Genomic DNA, 16,768 nt, shown 5'->3' with positions numbered 1-16,768 from the left:
ATGGCGACACCTAGTGTGAGCAGCTAATAATGATCGCGCGTGCGCGTTTCAGTCAGGGGTCAGGCGCGATCCAAAAATGGCACAAAATAAAATTAAATCAATAACAATAATTAAGTCTCGCTTTCATTCCAGGACAAAGTTAGAAGTATATTCTATAAAACAAAAACAAAAAAGCATATCTTGCAAAGAAATTGTGGACGGTTCATGTCTGATCACGTGGTTTAACATTCCAATATACATAACGCGAATATTTATTCTCTTTTCCCTATTCTACAATGACATAAAAAAAAAATCCTGTTTTTTGGGGAAAATAAAATGTGATTTTTTAAAATACTTTTCCCATAAATGTGAAAAGCATGTTAATAATTAACCATTATCCATGCACGGAAATCTTGGTTAAATCTCAAATTCATCCTGACTCCCTGTAGCATTGTGCTACTGCACGTTAGGAAAGAACGGATCTCTGAGTGCACTACAGATGGACAGGAAGTGATTTGGGATTCGGCCTCGCGTCTACTGTATTCCGGAAGCGGTATGGTGGCGCGCCTAGAGAAGGAGCTAATGGACATTCAAGGGAAAAAAATGTTTTGACTTTATATTAAAATCCGCACGAATGTTTTGAAGTAAACAAAAATCATGAATGAAGGCACTCGGGAGTCCGAGATATGCTGCCATTGAGCTGAAGAAGCACTTACAGCGTCAAAATGTCGTTTTTCAGGCGGAAAGGTAAGGAAGTGCCTCAGTCCGGCTTGTAGCCGAGACGGTAGCCGGAGACGAGATGCACACGGGCACTGCACTGCTCATGGGTCTATAATATCACTTATTTATTCATTATTTAGTGCAGGTTGGGTCTTAATTTGATAAATCGAAGGGTCCATAAACGGTGCCAAGGCTTGTTAGCGAGTTGATTAGCATACAGGTAACACCTAGCTTTCCTGCTAAGCTCACTGAATAACATTAGCGTCCAGATTCCTTCTGTTTACTCCCTATAAGAGCTTAATGACGTATAAAAGACTTATTATACTTAGCGATATATTCTGTAAACATTCATGAAAGTTGTTTTAAAGACAAAAACACACATCGGATACGATATGTAGCTTTAACTAGCATTAAATGAATCCACCTGCGACTGGATTTAGCCGAACATCTCATTGAGTTTCAGCAATGTATATATTTTTTTTATTAAATATTTCCATTAAAGAAAAAAGACATGGAATGAAACGTTTTTGAAGGATTTCGGTGACATATTTGCTGTCCAAAGCACTACACCTGTCCATCTAGTCATTCATTCGTCCACCCATCCATCATTCATTCATTCATCATCTATACATCATCCATCAATTTATTCATCCGTCATGTATACATCAACTCATTGTCTAGCTATAATCCATCTTCCATCAATCCATCATCTATCCATTCATAACAAACATAACATTTTAATGTTGCACATAAAAAGTATACAGAAATAAACAGATATTTCTCTATTTTTTTTTCCACCAAAGCAAAATATATATGAATGACTAGATGTGGAGAGGGTTGGGGGTGCGTATACTTTTGCACCCTACTATATTTAGCCTGAGTGAGAGGTGATTTTGATTGAGGCGCTGATGAATCCTTGAATCCGATAGGTTAGAAGCAGCTCTGGAAGTAGTTCCGGCTGCAAGGCAAATCGCAGGACGATGTTAATCCGCTGTTCTGATCTATAATCAGTTCTATTGATGACGGCGAGGTTTATAATCTTTGTTGTTTAACAAAAATGCAGATTTTTGTGAGGAAATACTTAGGAGTTTCTAGATGTTTTAGTGAGGAGTTTCTAGATGTTTTTTATTTTGATATTTTGATATTTTTATGTCGGGTCCTGTCAGGTCATAGCACTTTGTTGTTGAATATTTTCCTCAAACTGCACAACGAGGTTGGCATATACCTTAAAACAGCGTCCCGCAAACTTTTTTGCAGCACAGACCAATTTCACACAATTTTTTCCTTCGCTTGTTAAAAGAGGTTTGGTCACAACATCCATCCAATAAATGTAATATGATTTAATTATTACTTATACGATGAAAATATAACAACTCACTATAATGGCAAATTGTTTTAAATGTATTAAAAAATAAAAAATAAAACACCCAGTAGACCACAAAAGAAAAAAACAACAACTTTTTTTATTCATTTTTTTGTGTGGTCCAGTCTCAGCCCAAAGCCCGGTGGTTGTGGACCCCTGCATAAGATAATAGCATGCGTTTCAGGACCTGAGGCATTTGGATGATGTCATACGTGACGTGAGACTTTAAGAATTTCCTCTGTATTTAGTGCCAGACGTGTTTTTCCAGCGACCCAATTTTGAGGTAAATTAACTCCCTTATCTCTGCTCTACATGTAGGACAGGAAGTCCAATCACTGGACAGACAGTTTTGGGATTTGATTCATGTCGATCTGTAATTAATGCATTATCGTTGTGGTCAGGCATCACCTGGTTTGACCATCCTTGTTCAATTTCAGAAGTAACACAGAAAAGTATACAGGATCGAAGGCTTACTAGTTCCTCAGTAACCTGATATTTCAAGAGAGAATAAAAAGCAGGCAGGTGTCAAAATGGCGAAGTTTCTGGACGTTCTCATTTATCCAGTTTTGCAGAAGTTCCCCAACAATAACGGCTGCCGTCGCTTATTTGCCTACTTCAGCATGACTTGTTGTTTAATTTTGCACTTCTGTCCGGTCCTAGTTGCAACTTGCACCTTGATAGAGTGTACTTCCTGTGCAGTCAGACTTGTGTTCTTTGCCCTACAGCTAAAGGAAAGGAACCAGAGAAAGCGGTAGACCCGAAAACCAACAGAGGTGAGTACGTTATGTGCAGCGAATATGTTCGATCAATAACTTTTTACTTTTTAGTCATTACGTTGCAGCTGTTCCTCAGGACCTACGATTATTTGGCTAATTGTTGTCGTGCTATGCTAAGTTTAGACACACAGGCATATTTTATAAGCAGGATGAGGTGGAGGATCAGATAAAACATTTAGAGTGCAACCACTGCGCATCTGCACAGAACGAGGACTCGAGACGTTTTTTTAGAACATGACTGGTTTTACCCGGGAGGAGAAATGCCCCGGGTTTCTCAAGGTTAAATAAGTTCAACCACACACACACATTCTCAGTAAAATGAACAATCTAACTTTTTGCTGGTGTTGACTGCACATTAGCGCTCATGTTTACACTGTGATAGATGAAGGGTGAGAATTGTTCAGGGTACTATTGTGGTTAATATCTGTTTGCTTAGTGTTGTGCTTCAGTACAAGCATGCAAGAGCTATGTACTGTAGGTAAGTGTACATTTTACTGGCTATATTACAGTAAAATTGCTTCTCATATTTTATTTCTTTCCCCCCAAAAGGCTCTACAGTTTCATTAAACTCCCCCGCAAGGAATCACCATGCCATCCTTGAGGCGGCCGGCCCGAGTCACGTGGCCATCAGCGCCATCTCAGCTAACATGGACTCGTTCGCACGCGGCCGCACAGCCATCCTCAAAAAGCAGCCCAGCCACATGGAGGCAGCTCACTTCGGAGACCTGGGTGCGTCATATATATATTTATATATATATATATATATATATATATATATATATATATATATATATATATTACATGTAATACAGCAGCTTGTTCAGTCAAATAAATATAAAGAATCAGGCAAGGTTGAGTTCAGCTTTAGCCCTGGATCAAATAGTAGTGTGTGAATAAGGTGCCATATGGTTTAATTTGTGTGAGGGGTCTGTGATTTTATTTTAATCCAGATCGGATATGTCAGTGTTTTGTGTCGTGCTCCTCTGAGAAAATATACAAGCTCTATTTTTAGATGATGTCAGAAAAAATAGCCACTTCCAAACTTTAACTAGGACAGCAGAAACTGGACATAAGCCAAATTCCATAAAAAAAAAAAAAAAAAAAAAGCCAAAATAATGGTTTCAAAGCAAGAGACACAGGCCGGTGTTGGTCCTACCGTCGGACATCACAAGATAGTGTTCATTATAGACCTAAACAAGCTACTAACTGAGTGCATCTATACAACTCTTAGTCAACCCTGACCTTTGTGTAGGTGCGTGTGGTTGAACTGGTATCGCAAGCCCGAACAAAGCTGAATCCTGCCGCGCGGAAGCCAGACAGCCGTTACAACAGACAATCTTTCTTCACCCAGTTCTTTACTAGTGACACACCCATCTCAGTCCAACCACGATGTTGTAGTCTTTAAACAAGAGGCTATTGTGCACTCGCAGCTCCCTCGCCTGCCATTGTTTTATTCATGGTTCAGCCTGACATCTTAACCACCATTCTGCTGGCGTCCAAAAGGGTTGTCGCTTTTTAATGTCAGCCCATTAAAATCTTTTATGTTCATGCACCGTATATAACACAGTATGGAAACTGTTTCACAATGCAGGTTAGAAGAGTTGTAACATGACCCAGGTGTATTAATTACACAACTCCGAAAGCAAGCTGGTGCACGCAGATGTCGCTGAATTTGATTGGCAAGATAAAAGATCTCCCTTAACTTTGAATGGTCAATGTATTTACCCGTATTTGTACTTTAGGTTGCTCCAGCGTGAACTACCAGACGCAGGAAACACGTTCTCGCCTCTCAAAGACCGTAGAGCAGGTGCTCCGTGACGCCGTGGCTCGGCCCTACTATCTGCACTTCATGGTGACACGGTCAGCCGAGCACCTGGCGCGCTTTTGGCTGGAGGCCGAGAGTTTTCGGTCCAGCAGCTGGTCCCGCGTGCGTGCGCATAGCCTGAACACAGTGAAGCACAGCTCGCTGGCCGAGACCGCCTTCGCTCTGGGCTTCTCAACGTCTCCAGATTCGCCACCGACTCTCAACGCTTCACCTGGTGTTTATGAAGGGGAATATGAGGACACTTTTACTTCCAGCCCCCAGGACACTAATTCCCATTGCGTAGCCGGATACCGAGACGTCATTAATTATGACGGAGGGGGGTTGAGGTTGAGTCGACGCCCCTCTACTTCCTCGTCCTCCTCCAGGACGGGAACTCCGGTCAAAGGCCAGGCTGAGAATGCACTCCGTGAGCTGTCTGAAAAGCTAATGAAGAGTGAGTGCTGTGGTTAATATCATCACATGCAAGGGAATATAAATACTTGGGGACATGTTATTTTGGAAAAACTATCAATTAGGGTTTGTCTGATGCAGTAGCTGGTGGTAGTGTTACCAGTATGTTCTCGCTTATTTTCCAATAATTAAGTGTTTTTATTTCTCCTCTACCACTTATCCATGGCGGCTCATAAGGAACAGGGTTGCAAAGGGGCGGAAAAGTTCTGGTAAATTTCCAGAAACTTTCCATTGGAACTTCATCTGGGAAATTTGGGAAATATGTCAAGTTGGCAATTTTTGGGCATTTATTGTATTTAATTAGAAATCCGGGGAAATGTTTGTACTCTGTAACACAGTGCAAGCTTTAAACATAAATTTCTGTACTTTTTACGTAAATACTCGCCAAGATGAACATTATCATGAGTGCAGGATTCAAGAAATGATGTGTTTCATGTTATGGATGAATGCACAGTGCATGTAGGGGGTGCGGCCGCAATAACTCCTGCAGTAAGTCTGCTGTGTGCACGTGATTGATGAATGCGCAGGGTAGAAGTTCAACTTTACCTAAGATTATCCTGCAAGATTTTTTTTTCCAACTACATTTAATTGTTTAACTACATTAAATTCCCAGTTTATTCCCTTTGATTCCCGTCAAATCCCGAAAGTTGCGAGTCTGGAAAAACCTGGAATTTTGCAGCCCTACAAAGGAACAAACTCTTTAAACCAGATTCAAGAGATTCCAGATCACATCGTCTGCTTAGCTCGTCATTCAGCACGGTTCACAGACTCCACCATTTACACAAGGCTGACAACAGATTCTCTCTCAGCGTCTAACGACTGTTCGTGTCTTCAGGGCTTTGATAATATCGCTCGTTTGTGTGTGCTACAAATGGCTGAGAAAGCGCATGATCTGTGAAAAAAATAAAAAAAATTTAAAAAGCCCTTACAGGGACTTTCATTATAGCTCAGAGAATAAAGCTGCAGGGAAGTCAATTGAGCTAAAAGTCATAGCATTAACCTTGCGAGGAGAGGCAGATGCTATCAGCCTAGGGCTCTTAAACAGTCTGGCCCTCAATGAATGCGCATAAAAACTAGCCAACTCTAAATCTACATTAGAACAGAGCTATAAACCACAGCGTGAAATGTAGTTAAACTGTACGTCATCTTTCTCTATGTCAGCTTTGTGGGATTGGAAAAAAAGGCGTTTTTCACGCAACATTTAATGATTTGAATATGAAACAGGACGTCACATGGTTCTGGATAATTTAAAGAACCATGGTTCGGTTTAACCAGCATATTACCCGTGTGTTTCAGATACGCATTTATCATTCTCATTTTTCATTCCTCTCTCTTTTCCTCTTCTGTAGGTATAGAGCGTGACGCAGTCAACATTTTTACCAAGTACATTTCTCCAGATGCTTCCAGACCCATCCCAATCACCGAGCAGATACGAAACGACATTGTTGGTAAGAAATCCATGGTTATAAAACCACCTCGATTCGATCCTATACATGTAGTTTTTTATACAGCGTAATAAGAATGCAGTCTCACATAAAATTAATTCTATTGTTATGGGAAATGTCATGATCTGGTGTATAAATCCTCAAAGTTTCACTTTATTACTACACTCTCTGACACAGTAATAATTTAACAATATATCGTTCTGTTTGCCAGCTAAAATCTGTGGGGAGGACGGTCAGGTGGACCCAAACTGCTTTGTTATTGCTCAGGCAGTGGTGTTCACCATCATGGAGCAGCAGTGAGTAACTCCTGTTCCATTGCCTTATCTCTTCATTTTTTTTTCTCACTTCTATTAAACTTTTCTTTCAGGGGCTAGGTTTGCACATCTGGATTCTGATCATCCGGTTTTTAAACAATCACAGAAACGCAAGCTCACTGTGAGAAAGTCGCTCTTCCGAAAGTTCACATTTGGTGAACTTTACGAATGCAAATTCATATGATATTGAGACGAGTAACGGATAGGAGGTTGATACGTCATGGCGTGACCTTTTCAGAAAATTCAAGATCTGGATAAAGTGACATTGCAGCATCCTGCTATATACAAAAAAGATTTAAGAAAATAAACATTAATCCGGTTACCGGCAATTTCTGTAGCAGGTGTCAAACATTTTTATTTTTTTTGGACATCTACCGTCACTGTGGCTACATTCAGGATAAGGGGCAAACACTTAAAAAAAAAAAAATTTTTTATAATCCTGCCATAAAATGAAATATATGATGGTGTAATAAAATATGAAGGTCATAGGTCTACTGATTTTGCAGATTAATCGGCACTGATAGTTGATTGCTGGAATTGTCTGCAAAAATCCAGGCCGATAGTTTTTCCGGCTTCCGGTCTGCTATCATCACAAGAGCGGCCTCTAGAGGCGAATCCCTGATGCCACGTGCTTACTTGTGAGACTGCGTGCTGCATGGAGAGTGCTATATTGTTTCAATTCTTATTATTTTTAGATTTGAATAATTAATTAATTACATTATTATATTTGTTAATTAATAGGACATATTTTCTCCTTTCCCTGCACATGTTTATGATTCAGTACTGTTTATTTTTATTTAATTTTTTTTTTTTTGCAATAAAGTTAAGCACTATTTTGCCTGGAGTTTTATGGTTTTTTTTTTATTTATTTATTTATTTTTTATTCAGTATCAATTTGAAAAGCAATGTTGATTAATCGGTAAATGGCAAGTACAATCCAATCTAGCTATCGCTATCGGTAAAATCGACCTCTAATAAACAATACTCAAGGGACTGAAAATACAACAGACACGACAACACAGTGATTAACTCTAAAAAAATATTACAATTTAATTTTTTTTTTCTTTCTTCAATTAGTTCAACTTGCACTATGAGGACAAATGTATCGGGACACCTTCCCCAAACTGTTACCACAAAATTCTAGGCACCCAATTGTATAGATTTGTAAAGTTTACTTTCAATTGAATTTGCAGATCCAAACCTGTTCCAGCATGATAGCTCCTCTGTGCAGAAAGCCAGCTTCATGAATATATGGTGACCATGGTTAGAGTGGAAGATCTTGAGTGGCCCGCTATAGAGCTCTGACCTCTACCCCAGGGTTGAATTGGAACGCTGTCTACACCACAGGCCCCATCACATCACCTACATCAGTACCTGACTTGACTAATGCTCCCGTGGCTGAATGATCCCAAATCGCCTCTATATCTAATGGAACATCTTTCCAAAAGAGTGAATGTTCTTATAACAGCAATGGGGACTAAATGTGGAATGGGATGTTCAAAAAGCACATACAATCTTATTGTGAGGTGTCTACAAACGTTTGTCCATATAGTCTGAACTGTTTATACTGTCGGTTTCTCACATGACTAGACGCAAAGTAAAAGCTGGTAATACTTGAACAATGGTACTCTAATCAGGACACTAACTGTTTTATGTATAATAAGCAAACAAACATGCAGACATTGCTTAAACACAAGCTCAGCACTTGATTTGTAGCTTGTAACATTCTGATTACCCAAAGTTTTTAATATCCTCCGCTGCTTTCTCCAGGCACTTTAGCGAGTTCTTGCGGAGCCACTACTTTTGCAAGTACCAGATTGAGGTGCTGACCAGCGGTTCTGTGTTCTTGGCGGACATCCTGTTCTGCGAGTCTGCCCTGTTCTATTTCTCAGAGGTGAGGACATACTTTTTTTTTTTTTATTGCTCTAATTACACCCTGATACACATTTTTTAATACTGTATTTTTCATTATTATCATTACTGCAAGCTCACCATTTTTATTATACACAATTTTTGTAAATACGCAGCATCTCTGACACCATTATATAAAAACTTACACTATATGATGGTGTGAGAGATGCTGCGTATTTATAAAGATATACAATGAATATTTGGATAAAAAAAAAGTGCAAGCATGATGAAATCCTGAACGAAGTATGAAAAAAAGAGAAATGTGTGAAAGGGCTGAGAGAGTGTTTGGTGTGATTGTCATATCTGGCTGTTTGTGTGCAGTACATGGAGAAGGAGGAGGCAGTGAACATCTTGCAGTTCTGGCTGGCTGCGGATAACTTTCAGGTTCAGCTGGCTGCTAAAAAAGGACAATACGACGGACAGGAGGCTCAGAATGACGCCATGATCCTTTATGACAAGTAGGACCTCGTAGTTACAAACCAGACATGAATTTTATTTAATTTTTAGTTTGACACATTATTATTTCAGCATAAATATTGATGTATGAAAGTACCGCGTTTCAAGCACATTTTGAAAGCCAAATCTTCATTTGGTAATTCTAAACTTGCCGCTCACTTTAGCTCCCACTGTGGGTATTTTCTTCCCATTTCTTCATTACTAATAAACCTAGATTCCTTTTGTCCCCTGTAATATTGTTTATGATTTGCAGTTATAGGAAGAAGGGAATACTTTTTTCTTTTTTTTTATTACCTTTTCCACGCTACCGTGCTGGACGATAATCATGCTTACTCGTTCTTAGGTATTTTTCACTCCAAGCTACAAATCCATTGGGTTTCGGCGACTCGGTTCGGATGGAGATCGAGTCGAATATCTGTCGAGAAGGCGGCCCTCTGCCCGACTGCTTCACCATTCCACTACGCCAAGCCTGGACCACCATGGAGAAGGTCAGTCAGGACTTCACCAACATGCCAGAAAAATTACTTTTAGTATAAAATCTAATATGATTGCCATCTTTAAGTAAAGAGATATGCTTCGAGACAAAGAGCTTGACCTCAATCTGAATGTATTTGGGAATCGGTCGCACGAGGCACGTTTAGCTGCAGTAATTCGATTCAAAGATGACCTGTGTGTTTCTTATGTTAGCTGAGTGATGTCATGAATTATATTCTGAATATATATAACAGAATTATCTTCTGTTCTCAGTCTATTTGTTCCTTTCTGTTGTTAACCCTAGGTCTACTTGCCAGGCTTCCTATCCAGTGACCTGTACTACAAATACTTGAGCGACCTCATCAATTCCGTTCGGGCGGATGAGTTTGTCATAGGCAACTCTGCAGGGTCCGGTCCCGGCACGCCCATGGACAGCGAACGCGGCTCGGCCACCTTAGAGGTGTCGCTGGCCCAGGTGACCTTTCAGCCACACGCTTGATCAGATCTCTTCACTCCTATTGGCTGACCTTGGCTTATGGCATTTTTGCACACTGCAATGACATTTTGCTTACTGATGGAAGAAAGGGCCTTGTGTAAATGTTACTACGTTACAAGAAGCACTTGATAATGGGAAAAGGAAGTAGATTGCTGTGCGAGTTGTTTGCCCAGTGGCTTTTAATGATCTCCAGCAGTGCTCTGAGTGCGCAGTGAGAAATTGTACTGCTGCTATAATAATAAGGCTTTAGAGGTATTTGACCAAATCATATAGTCATTAACTAGGGAATTCAAAGCCCCCAACCCCCCTTTCTTTTGACTTTCCTGTAAGTTCAATTAACATGGCTAAATAGTGTCCGCTAAGGTATTTGAAGTACTTATATTCCTGGGACTTCATGTAGGCTTAGTATTTATGTTCTCAGTGTCTTATCAGGCTGAGCCTGTGCAGACTTTCTTTGTAAAATCATACCCCTTTGTGCCTTTATGAGTTCTTTTTTTGTTTTGTTTTCTTTTCTTGATGCAGCAGGGCTCCAAAAAAATGGCTGTAAAAATCCTGAAGAACTTTGATGAAGCGATAACCGTAGACATTGGCAGTCTGGACCCCGAGTCTCTGTATCAGAGACCATACGCTGGGTGAGATGCATTCAAGCCTCTCCATCACGAAATCTGTTGAATCTGTTACCAGACAGCAGATAATCAATTGTTCAGAAGGAATCCTTGTTTACTAGAAATAAATGACCTCAAAGCTGCATTTGGGTTTTAAATCCATTAAAAGATATCTCTTCTTCTGTTCAGAAGAATGACCTTTGGCAAAGTCAACGAGCTGGGCCAGTTTATCCGGGAAGCCGAGCCCGAACCGGACGTCAAGAAATCCAAGGGTAAGAACGGCACAACATTTTTTTACCCAAAATTCAGCTTGTTGAAATGCTCCGGCTTCCATTTTGTAGTATATTTTCTTATACTACAAGAATATTATACTAGTTTATTATATTAATATATAAAGAACTGTCTGTCCGCCAGCGATTATTTTGCCTGCCTGTCATGTCTGAAATGCACATTGGCACACGCACTGTAAATCGGCCCTACCACTCGTGCCGAAGTGCTCTTCAGGCCTGCGTTTGAGTGACTTGAAGTGCGCGTTGCCATGACGATGAGAAGACTGATGTGGCGATGATTACGATGAAGAGCAGGAGATGAAAGCAGAAATCTCTCCCTCTTGTGCTCCGTTTTTTTCTCTCTCTCTCTCGTTGTTTCACCCGCTCTCATTCTTTGTAGCATTTTTGTACTTTGGATAACAGTTTTTGAGATCGACTCAGAACGTGATCCCGAGCCACTAAAGCGCAGAACGGCCACTCAGGCTTTTTTCCACACAGTCAGAGTTCACTGCTTCTCATCCTTCAGTAGAAATCGCACTGGATCCAGACGCTGTTGCTGAACTGAGAGCAGCCCATTTTTTTTATTTACCTCTTTTTTTTTTTTTTTTTTTTAGGTTCAATGTTTTCCCAAGCAATGAAGAAATGGGTGCAAGGAAACACAGACGAGGTGAGTGTGTGACAAATCGGAAACGGAAGATAAAACTGTATTGTTAATTCAATGCATGGTTCCAGTGATCTCTTGGAAAAGAATCATTTGCGCTCCATGTCTATTGTATAAAAGCAATCTTTTTTCCTTTTAGGCTCAGGAGGAAATGGCCTGGAAGATTGCTAAGATGATAGTCAATGATGTCATGCAGCAGGGACAGCAGCAGAGCCCACGAACAACATCCAGCCAGGTATGATATATATATATATATGTATACTGAATTATTTTTAAAGCAAGCATTTTATATGTACAATATATTACCAAAAGTTTGCAGACACCTAGTCATAAGTATGGTATGTGCTTTTTTTGAGCATCGCATTCCACATTTGGTTCCAATTTGCTATTTCCTCCACTCTTCTGGAAAGATGTTTCACTAGATATGGGAGTGTGGAGATTTGTGCTCATTCAGCCACAAGGGTGTTAGTAAAGTCAGGTACTGATGTAGGTCATCCCAAAGGTGTTCAATAGGGTTGAGGTCACAATCCACACAATCCCATGCAAAGCATATCTTCATAGAGTTTGCTTTGTGCACAGGGGCAATGTCATGTTGGAACAGGTTTGGCTCTCCTAGTTGAAGTGAAGGAAACATTTTATCCCACTGCATCTGAATCTGTGATAATAGTTTGGGAAGGAGCCACATATGGCTGGGAAACTCAAGTATCACAATACTTTTGTTCATAGACAATATGGCCGCTCAGGGGGACCTTATGTTCTCTTTATTTTAGTCATGTAACTATTCAACAAAAAGCACAAGTTTTCTTGTGTGACGAAATGTGGAAAAATGTTGCCTGTGTTCTCTGTTTCCACACGCACACAAACACGGTTCTGCAGTTAGGCACAAAAGATCCGAGCTGATTACATAATGCACATTTCTTTCAGCATTAACCACGAACCTGTGATGTCTTTTAGCTATGACTTTGCGTGCTGATGAAGAGGAGAAGACTAGCTCTGCTCTCAGCCTCGCAGCTGCTGCCGTCAGAGTCCAAAAAAAAAAAAAAAAAAGAATCCAGAGACTAAACTGCACAGGGCATTTCCCCAGCGGCGAGTTATGTAATAATGAAGCTAAAACAAAGTGTTCCTGCAGTTCCACAACCTCCTTTGTGTGAAGTCTGTGTGTGTGCGCATGTGTGTGTGAGTGAGAGTGTGACCGGAAGAAGTACATATCTATGAACATATGTATGTACACTTGGGGCCATGTGACCAACATTTCAACCATTTATGAAGGCGTTATTTTTAAACCTAAGAAGAGGAGCGCCCCCCCCCCCCCCCCCAAAAAAAAAAAAAAAAAAAGCAAGCATGAATGGAAGCAGATGCACAAGAGAAGAGGACTTCTCCGAATCCACTGCGTTGTCCCGTTTTCATGCCCAAACGCTTAAGAACTTCAAAGAACAAAGTCACTATAAAGCTTGTGTTCCTCCGATCCTTGTTTCTTCTCTTCTCTTTGAAATCTCTGTTTTTGTCTTTTCTGTTTCTCTTTCATTCTGTTTTTATATACTGCAAAGATTTACCCATCGTGGCAGCGTACAGTTTTATTTGCAGGCATGTCGTTAAGTCGGGCTACGACAGCAGGATTTTATCATCAGGTTTCCGCTAAGCTGAATGGACCCATACGGTTGTTACAGTTTAAGTTGATTTAAACTGACAGAATAAGCTGCAGGTTAAAACCCTCCTTCACCCTTCCCCCTCCCCCTATTCCACCTTAATGTCAACTCCAAGATGAGCTCTACTCTGTAGTCTTACTCCAACATGGACCAGTGCTAGTGCAATGTTAAACCTCCATATCTCCACTGTATGATGATGTAGATTTCTGGTTTCGATAAATGTACCTTTTTTTTTTTTTTTTATGGTGAGTGTCTTTTTGTTTTGTTTAGTTTTTTTGTTTGTTTTAAACGAGTTGTCAAACGTGTGTGTCTATGCGAGTTCCAGCGCTACCTGTTCTTTGGGAACGGCATACCCTGAACACGTGTCGATACTGCTCTCGGACCTTGTAGAGACGTGGAGAAGAACCAGAAACAGACGGACTTTTGGTACTATGTACCATTATTATGTTTTCTCACATGTACGTGTACTTAATCTATAATATATTTAAAATTGTGTTTGATTTAAATACATATATTATTGAAACGTCTCTGTATTCTTTTAATTGTAAGCCGGGTATTTTATTACGGACACCCACACCCTGGGTCCTGCATGCATTTGTTCGGTCTGCCAGTCATTTGCAGCTGCAGAAATGTGGTCTTGGTGGCATGGGCAGTTGAAGATAGGAAAATAGCATCCCCTAATCTTTTTCCTGTCATTAGCCTGTGTTCACTGTAGCCTGAGATTCCTGTTTTAAGGTGACAAGACTGCAACCTATTCAACTTGCGCATTCTGGGATGCATTTTTGCTCATCCCGCTTGTACATTTCCTTCTTATTTCAAGAATATTCCTGCTATTCACTGGTGTTTCCGCAGCATTTTTGATTGGCTGATTAACAATTGCTTTAATAAGGAGAGCAAGGTGGTCAAAAAGTGTAAATTACATTGCAGTCACAAAAATATTTTCAAGTTAAATGTCTTCTTTTTTTTTTATGAGCACAAGTGGACAAATTGTTCATAAGAGTATGCGACAGTAAGATGCATCAATGAAGGGATAAAACGTGTGTATCCAAGTTTCATCCTTATTGGGGAAGAATGACAGAAAAGAAATGTCCAATAGAGGGCAGTAGCGCACTTTTCTCATTTTAAATATTAACTCCTGGCTGAATGTTCAGACAGGTTTTCGATTTATCCAACACTTGAGTCTTTATTCTTCTACATTTTGTAACAGCAATAGTTAATTTTTCATTGTTGTTTAAGAACAGAAAGACCATGTTGGCGTGTTGAGTCTATATGCAGTGACTGATTTATCATTTGTGTATCTAAAATGTATAATAAGAGGACAATGTCAGTCACTGGCTTTGTCCCAAGTCATACACACTACACAACAGTATTGAATAAGCAGATACACTGCATTGGTGATATTTACACATATTTGAAACATTGTAGTCATGAATGCGTGGGATCTTATTAGAACACATTTAATGCAGAAGGTAACTTTAAATTAAATCAATCCTCTTGTCTGAGTGACTCCTCAGTGCCATCATCATCATTATTATCATTTACTATTCTAAGTGTGTGTGTGTGTGTGTGTGTGTGTGTGGGGGGGGGGGGGGGGGGGGTGTAGAACATCATGATGAATGAGTCAGGATGCAGCATCAGTAGCCCCAATGCTCGTACGTAATCAACACTCACATCTGCCAAAAGTATTCTAATCAATTAGAAATGATCTCGAATATGGGACGTTATTTGGTGCGGATGGGATTTGGAGAGCATGGCCATTGAAAACATCTCGAGGCGACGCCCACCGGCAGCGGACGCGCGTAAAGAGGCACGCACATGCACACGCACACGCACACGCACTGGAGAGGAGATGAGAGGAGCTCCACTATTATGATAGGTCATCAGATCTCTGGACAAGACTGATCTTTCTTCTTTTTCTACATTTTGGTTAAAACCATGTTTATCATGGGCACCTTTTGTGATTGACAGCCAGTGCGCCATGCTGGAATACGGCGTCCTGTAGAAGTAGCTCATGCTGGATATACTGGTCTGACGTTTGGATTCAACTTCAGGCTCGTTCGCAATTGAAGGTGTTGTAATAGTGTTTTTTCCGCAATCGAGGGGTCTTCATGCTGGCTTCCATGCATAGAGTGCGCACTCCAGATGCATGTACTGCTTGACCGGGATAGGAAAGAAGCCGCGGCTGGCACCGGCACCATGTTCAGCTGTGTGGGCTGCTTCTGGCTGCTGCTGTCCGCCGCGCTCGTCGCGCTCTGCAGCTTCAGCTTCATCTCTCCGGCGTGGATCGTGAAGGAGCAGCATCACGGCAGGAGCGGTCACTCAGTCAGTTTCGGCCTCCTCTGGCACTGTTCCGAGTCTCTGGACCATATGTACACCTGCTACGCGTTCGGCGGCATTGGAAGGTTCGCCGAGATTCCCTCCAGCTCCTGGCAGGTAATGATGGAACTGCTGCGTGTCCTTCTACTATTACAACTTCTAATATAGCAATATTAAGAGTTAAAGCTGCAATCAGCAATTTTGGGGGCCAAACACCCAGACTCTTGAATATTTGCATCAAAACAAAGCCATAACTTTTTAGACAAAGGGATGTTCATGGTATTTTCTAAATGTAGTAGAACATCATGGGCAGCAAAGTGGGAAGATGATCTGAAGCAAATTTGGTGAAGACAAAAATGTAAAGTTGCAATAAATTACATGCAAGGAGGATTTTTGACCAGAGGGTGATGCTCATAAAAAATAAATAGTGTTGCATACCCTTATGTCATGGTCCTGAAGATGGGCAGGGATTTTTTGTCAATTTGCAAAGTAGATGCTGATATACAACCTCAAGTCCTGCTTTGGCAGCTTTGCTGAGTTTTCAAAAAAGTTTTACTCTAAAATTTGAGGAGCAAATCTAATTAAGTGGAAATTGCCACCATAAAAGTACTTTCAAATTAGTCCCAAATGGTGGCACTAGAACATCTGGGCCAAATGTGATGAGAACTTTACTTAGACCTTAATCAGTGTACAAAATCTTTGATAATTCTATGGGCAGCCATAGACACACTAGCCCGAAGAAGAACAACAACAATAAAAAGTGCACTTTTGGTGCTTGGCCCCTGTAAAAAGAAAATCAGTGTATGGACTAATAATAATAATAATAAGGTGTTAGTGAGATGACCTGTGGAGGAAACCTAAAAAAAAATTAATCTCTTCTGGGTGACAATGAGAATATATAAGTGCTGTAAAATTAAGCAGCATCCAATGTGTTCAGTCTGAATAAAGAGTCCTGGGATGAGCACAGGACAGTGTTCATGAATATATCAGTAGCTCCTGCAAGCTATAAAAGTCAATTTTTTTTCCCTAATATTCACCTTTTTACGTGAACAGATGGTGAAT

General features: G+C 40.5%; 2 protein-coding genes across 5 annotated transcripts in view; both read left to right on the top strand.

Moving 5' to 3' along the window:
* The first annotated feature begins 459 nt into the window (after positions 1–459).
* On the top strand, positions 460–13,917 carry akap10 (A kinase (PRKA) anchor protein 10). 4 transcript variants are annotated; one of them, XM_083531879.1, is made up of 15 exons: positions 460–726; positions 2,788–2,835; positions 3,388–3,567; positions 4,581–5,096; positions 6,463–6,561; positions 6,770–6,854; positions 8,643–8,766; positions 9,105–9,241; positions 9,583–9,727; positions 10,018–10,188; positions 10,732–10,841; positions 11,007–11,086; positions 11,698–11,750; positions 11,884–11,979; positions 12,699–13,917. In XM_083531879.1, exons 1-15 carry the CDS (start codon positions 705–707, stop codon positions 12,702–12,704), a joined length of 1,872 nt encoding a protein of 623 aa, XP_083388005.1. In that variant the 5' UTR covers positions 460–704; the 3' UTR covers positions 12,705–13,917. The 4 variants fall into 4 exon arrangements, with proteins under 4 accessions (XP_083388005.1, XP_083388006.1, XP_083388004.1 ...); XM_083531880.1 differs by having other exon boundaries at positions 461–726; positions 10,735–10,841; XM_083531878.1 differs by having other exon boundaries at positions 461–726; positions 10,735–10,841; positions 11,004–11,086.
* Positions 13,918–14,053: 136 nt separating this feature from the next.
* lhfpl7 (LHFPL tetraspan subfamily member 7) overlaps positions 14,054–16,768 on the top strand; it is a 128,057-nt gene continuing 125,342 nt past the window's right edge. Inside the window, exon 1 of the mRNA XM_083532015.1 lies at positions 14,054–15,823. Coding sequence (XP_083388141.1) covers positions 15,533–15,823 — 291 coding nt within the window. The 5' untranslated portion in view covers positions 14,054–15,532. The remainder of the gene's footprint in view (positions 15,824–16,768) is intronic.

This window comes from Silurus aristotelis (assembly GCF_946808225.1).
Source record: "Silurus aristotelis genome assembly, chromosome: 26".
In the NCBI taxonomy this organism is placed as follows: Eukaryota; Metazoa; Chordata; class Actinopteri; order Siluriformes; family Siluridae; genus Silurus; species Silurus aristotelis.
The sequence above is the reverse complement of the archived record's forward strand: the minus strand, read 5'-3'. Positions and strand labels throughout refer to the sequence as shown.

What these genes read in the sequence shown, in the direction of transcription:
- akap10 (XM_083531877.1), top strand. Translation starts at nt 705, where the DNA reads ATGTCGTTTTTCAGGCGGAAAG. An exon ending in GTCGTTTTTCAGGCGGAAAG is followed by an intron (nt 727 to 2,787) that starts GTAAGGAAGTGC and finishes TTTGCCCTACAG; the next exon opens with CTAAAGGAAAGGAACCAGAG. An exon ending in GTCTGAAAAGCTAATGAAGA is followed by an intron (nt 5,097 to 6,462) that starts GTGAGTGCTGTG and finishes CCTCTTCTGTAG; the next exon opens with GTATAGAGCGTGACGCAGTC.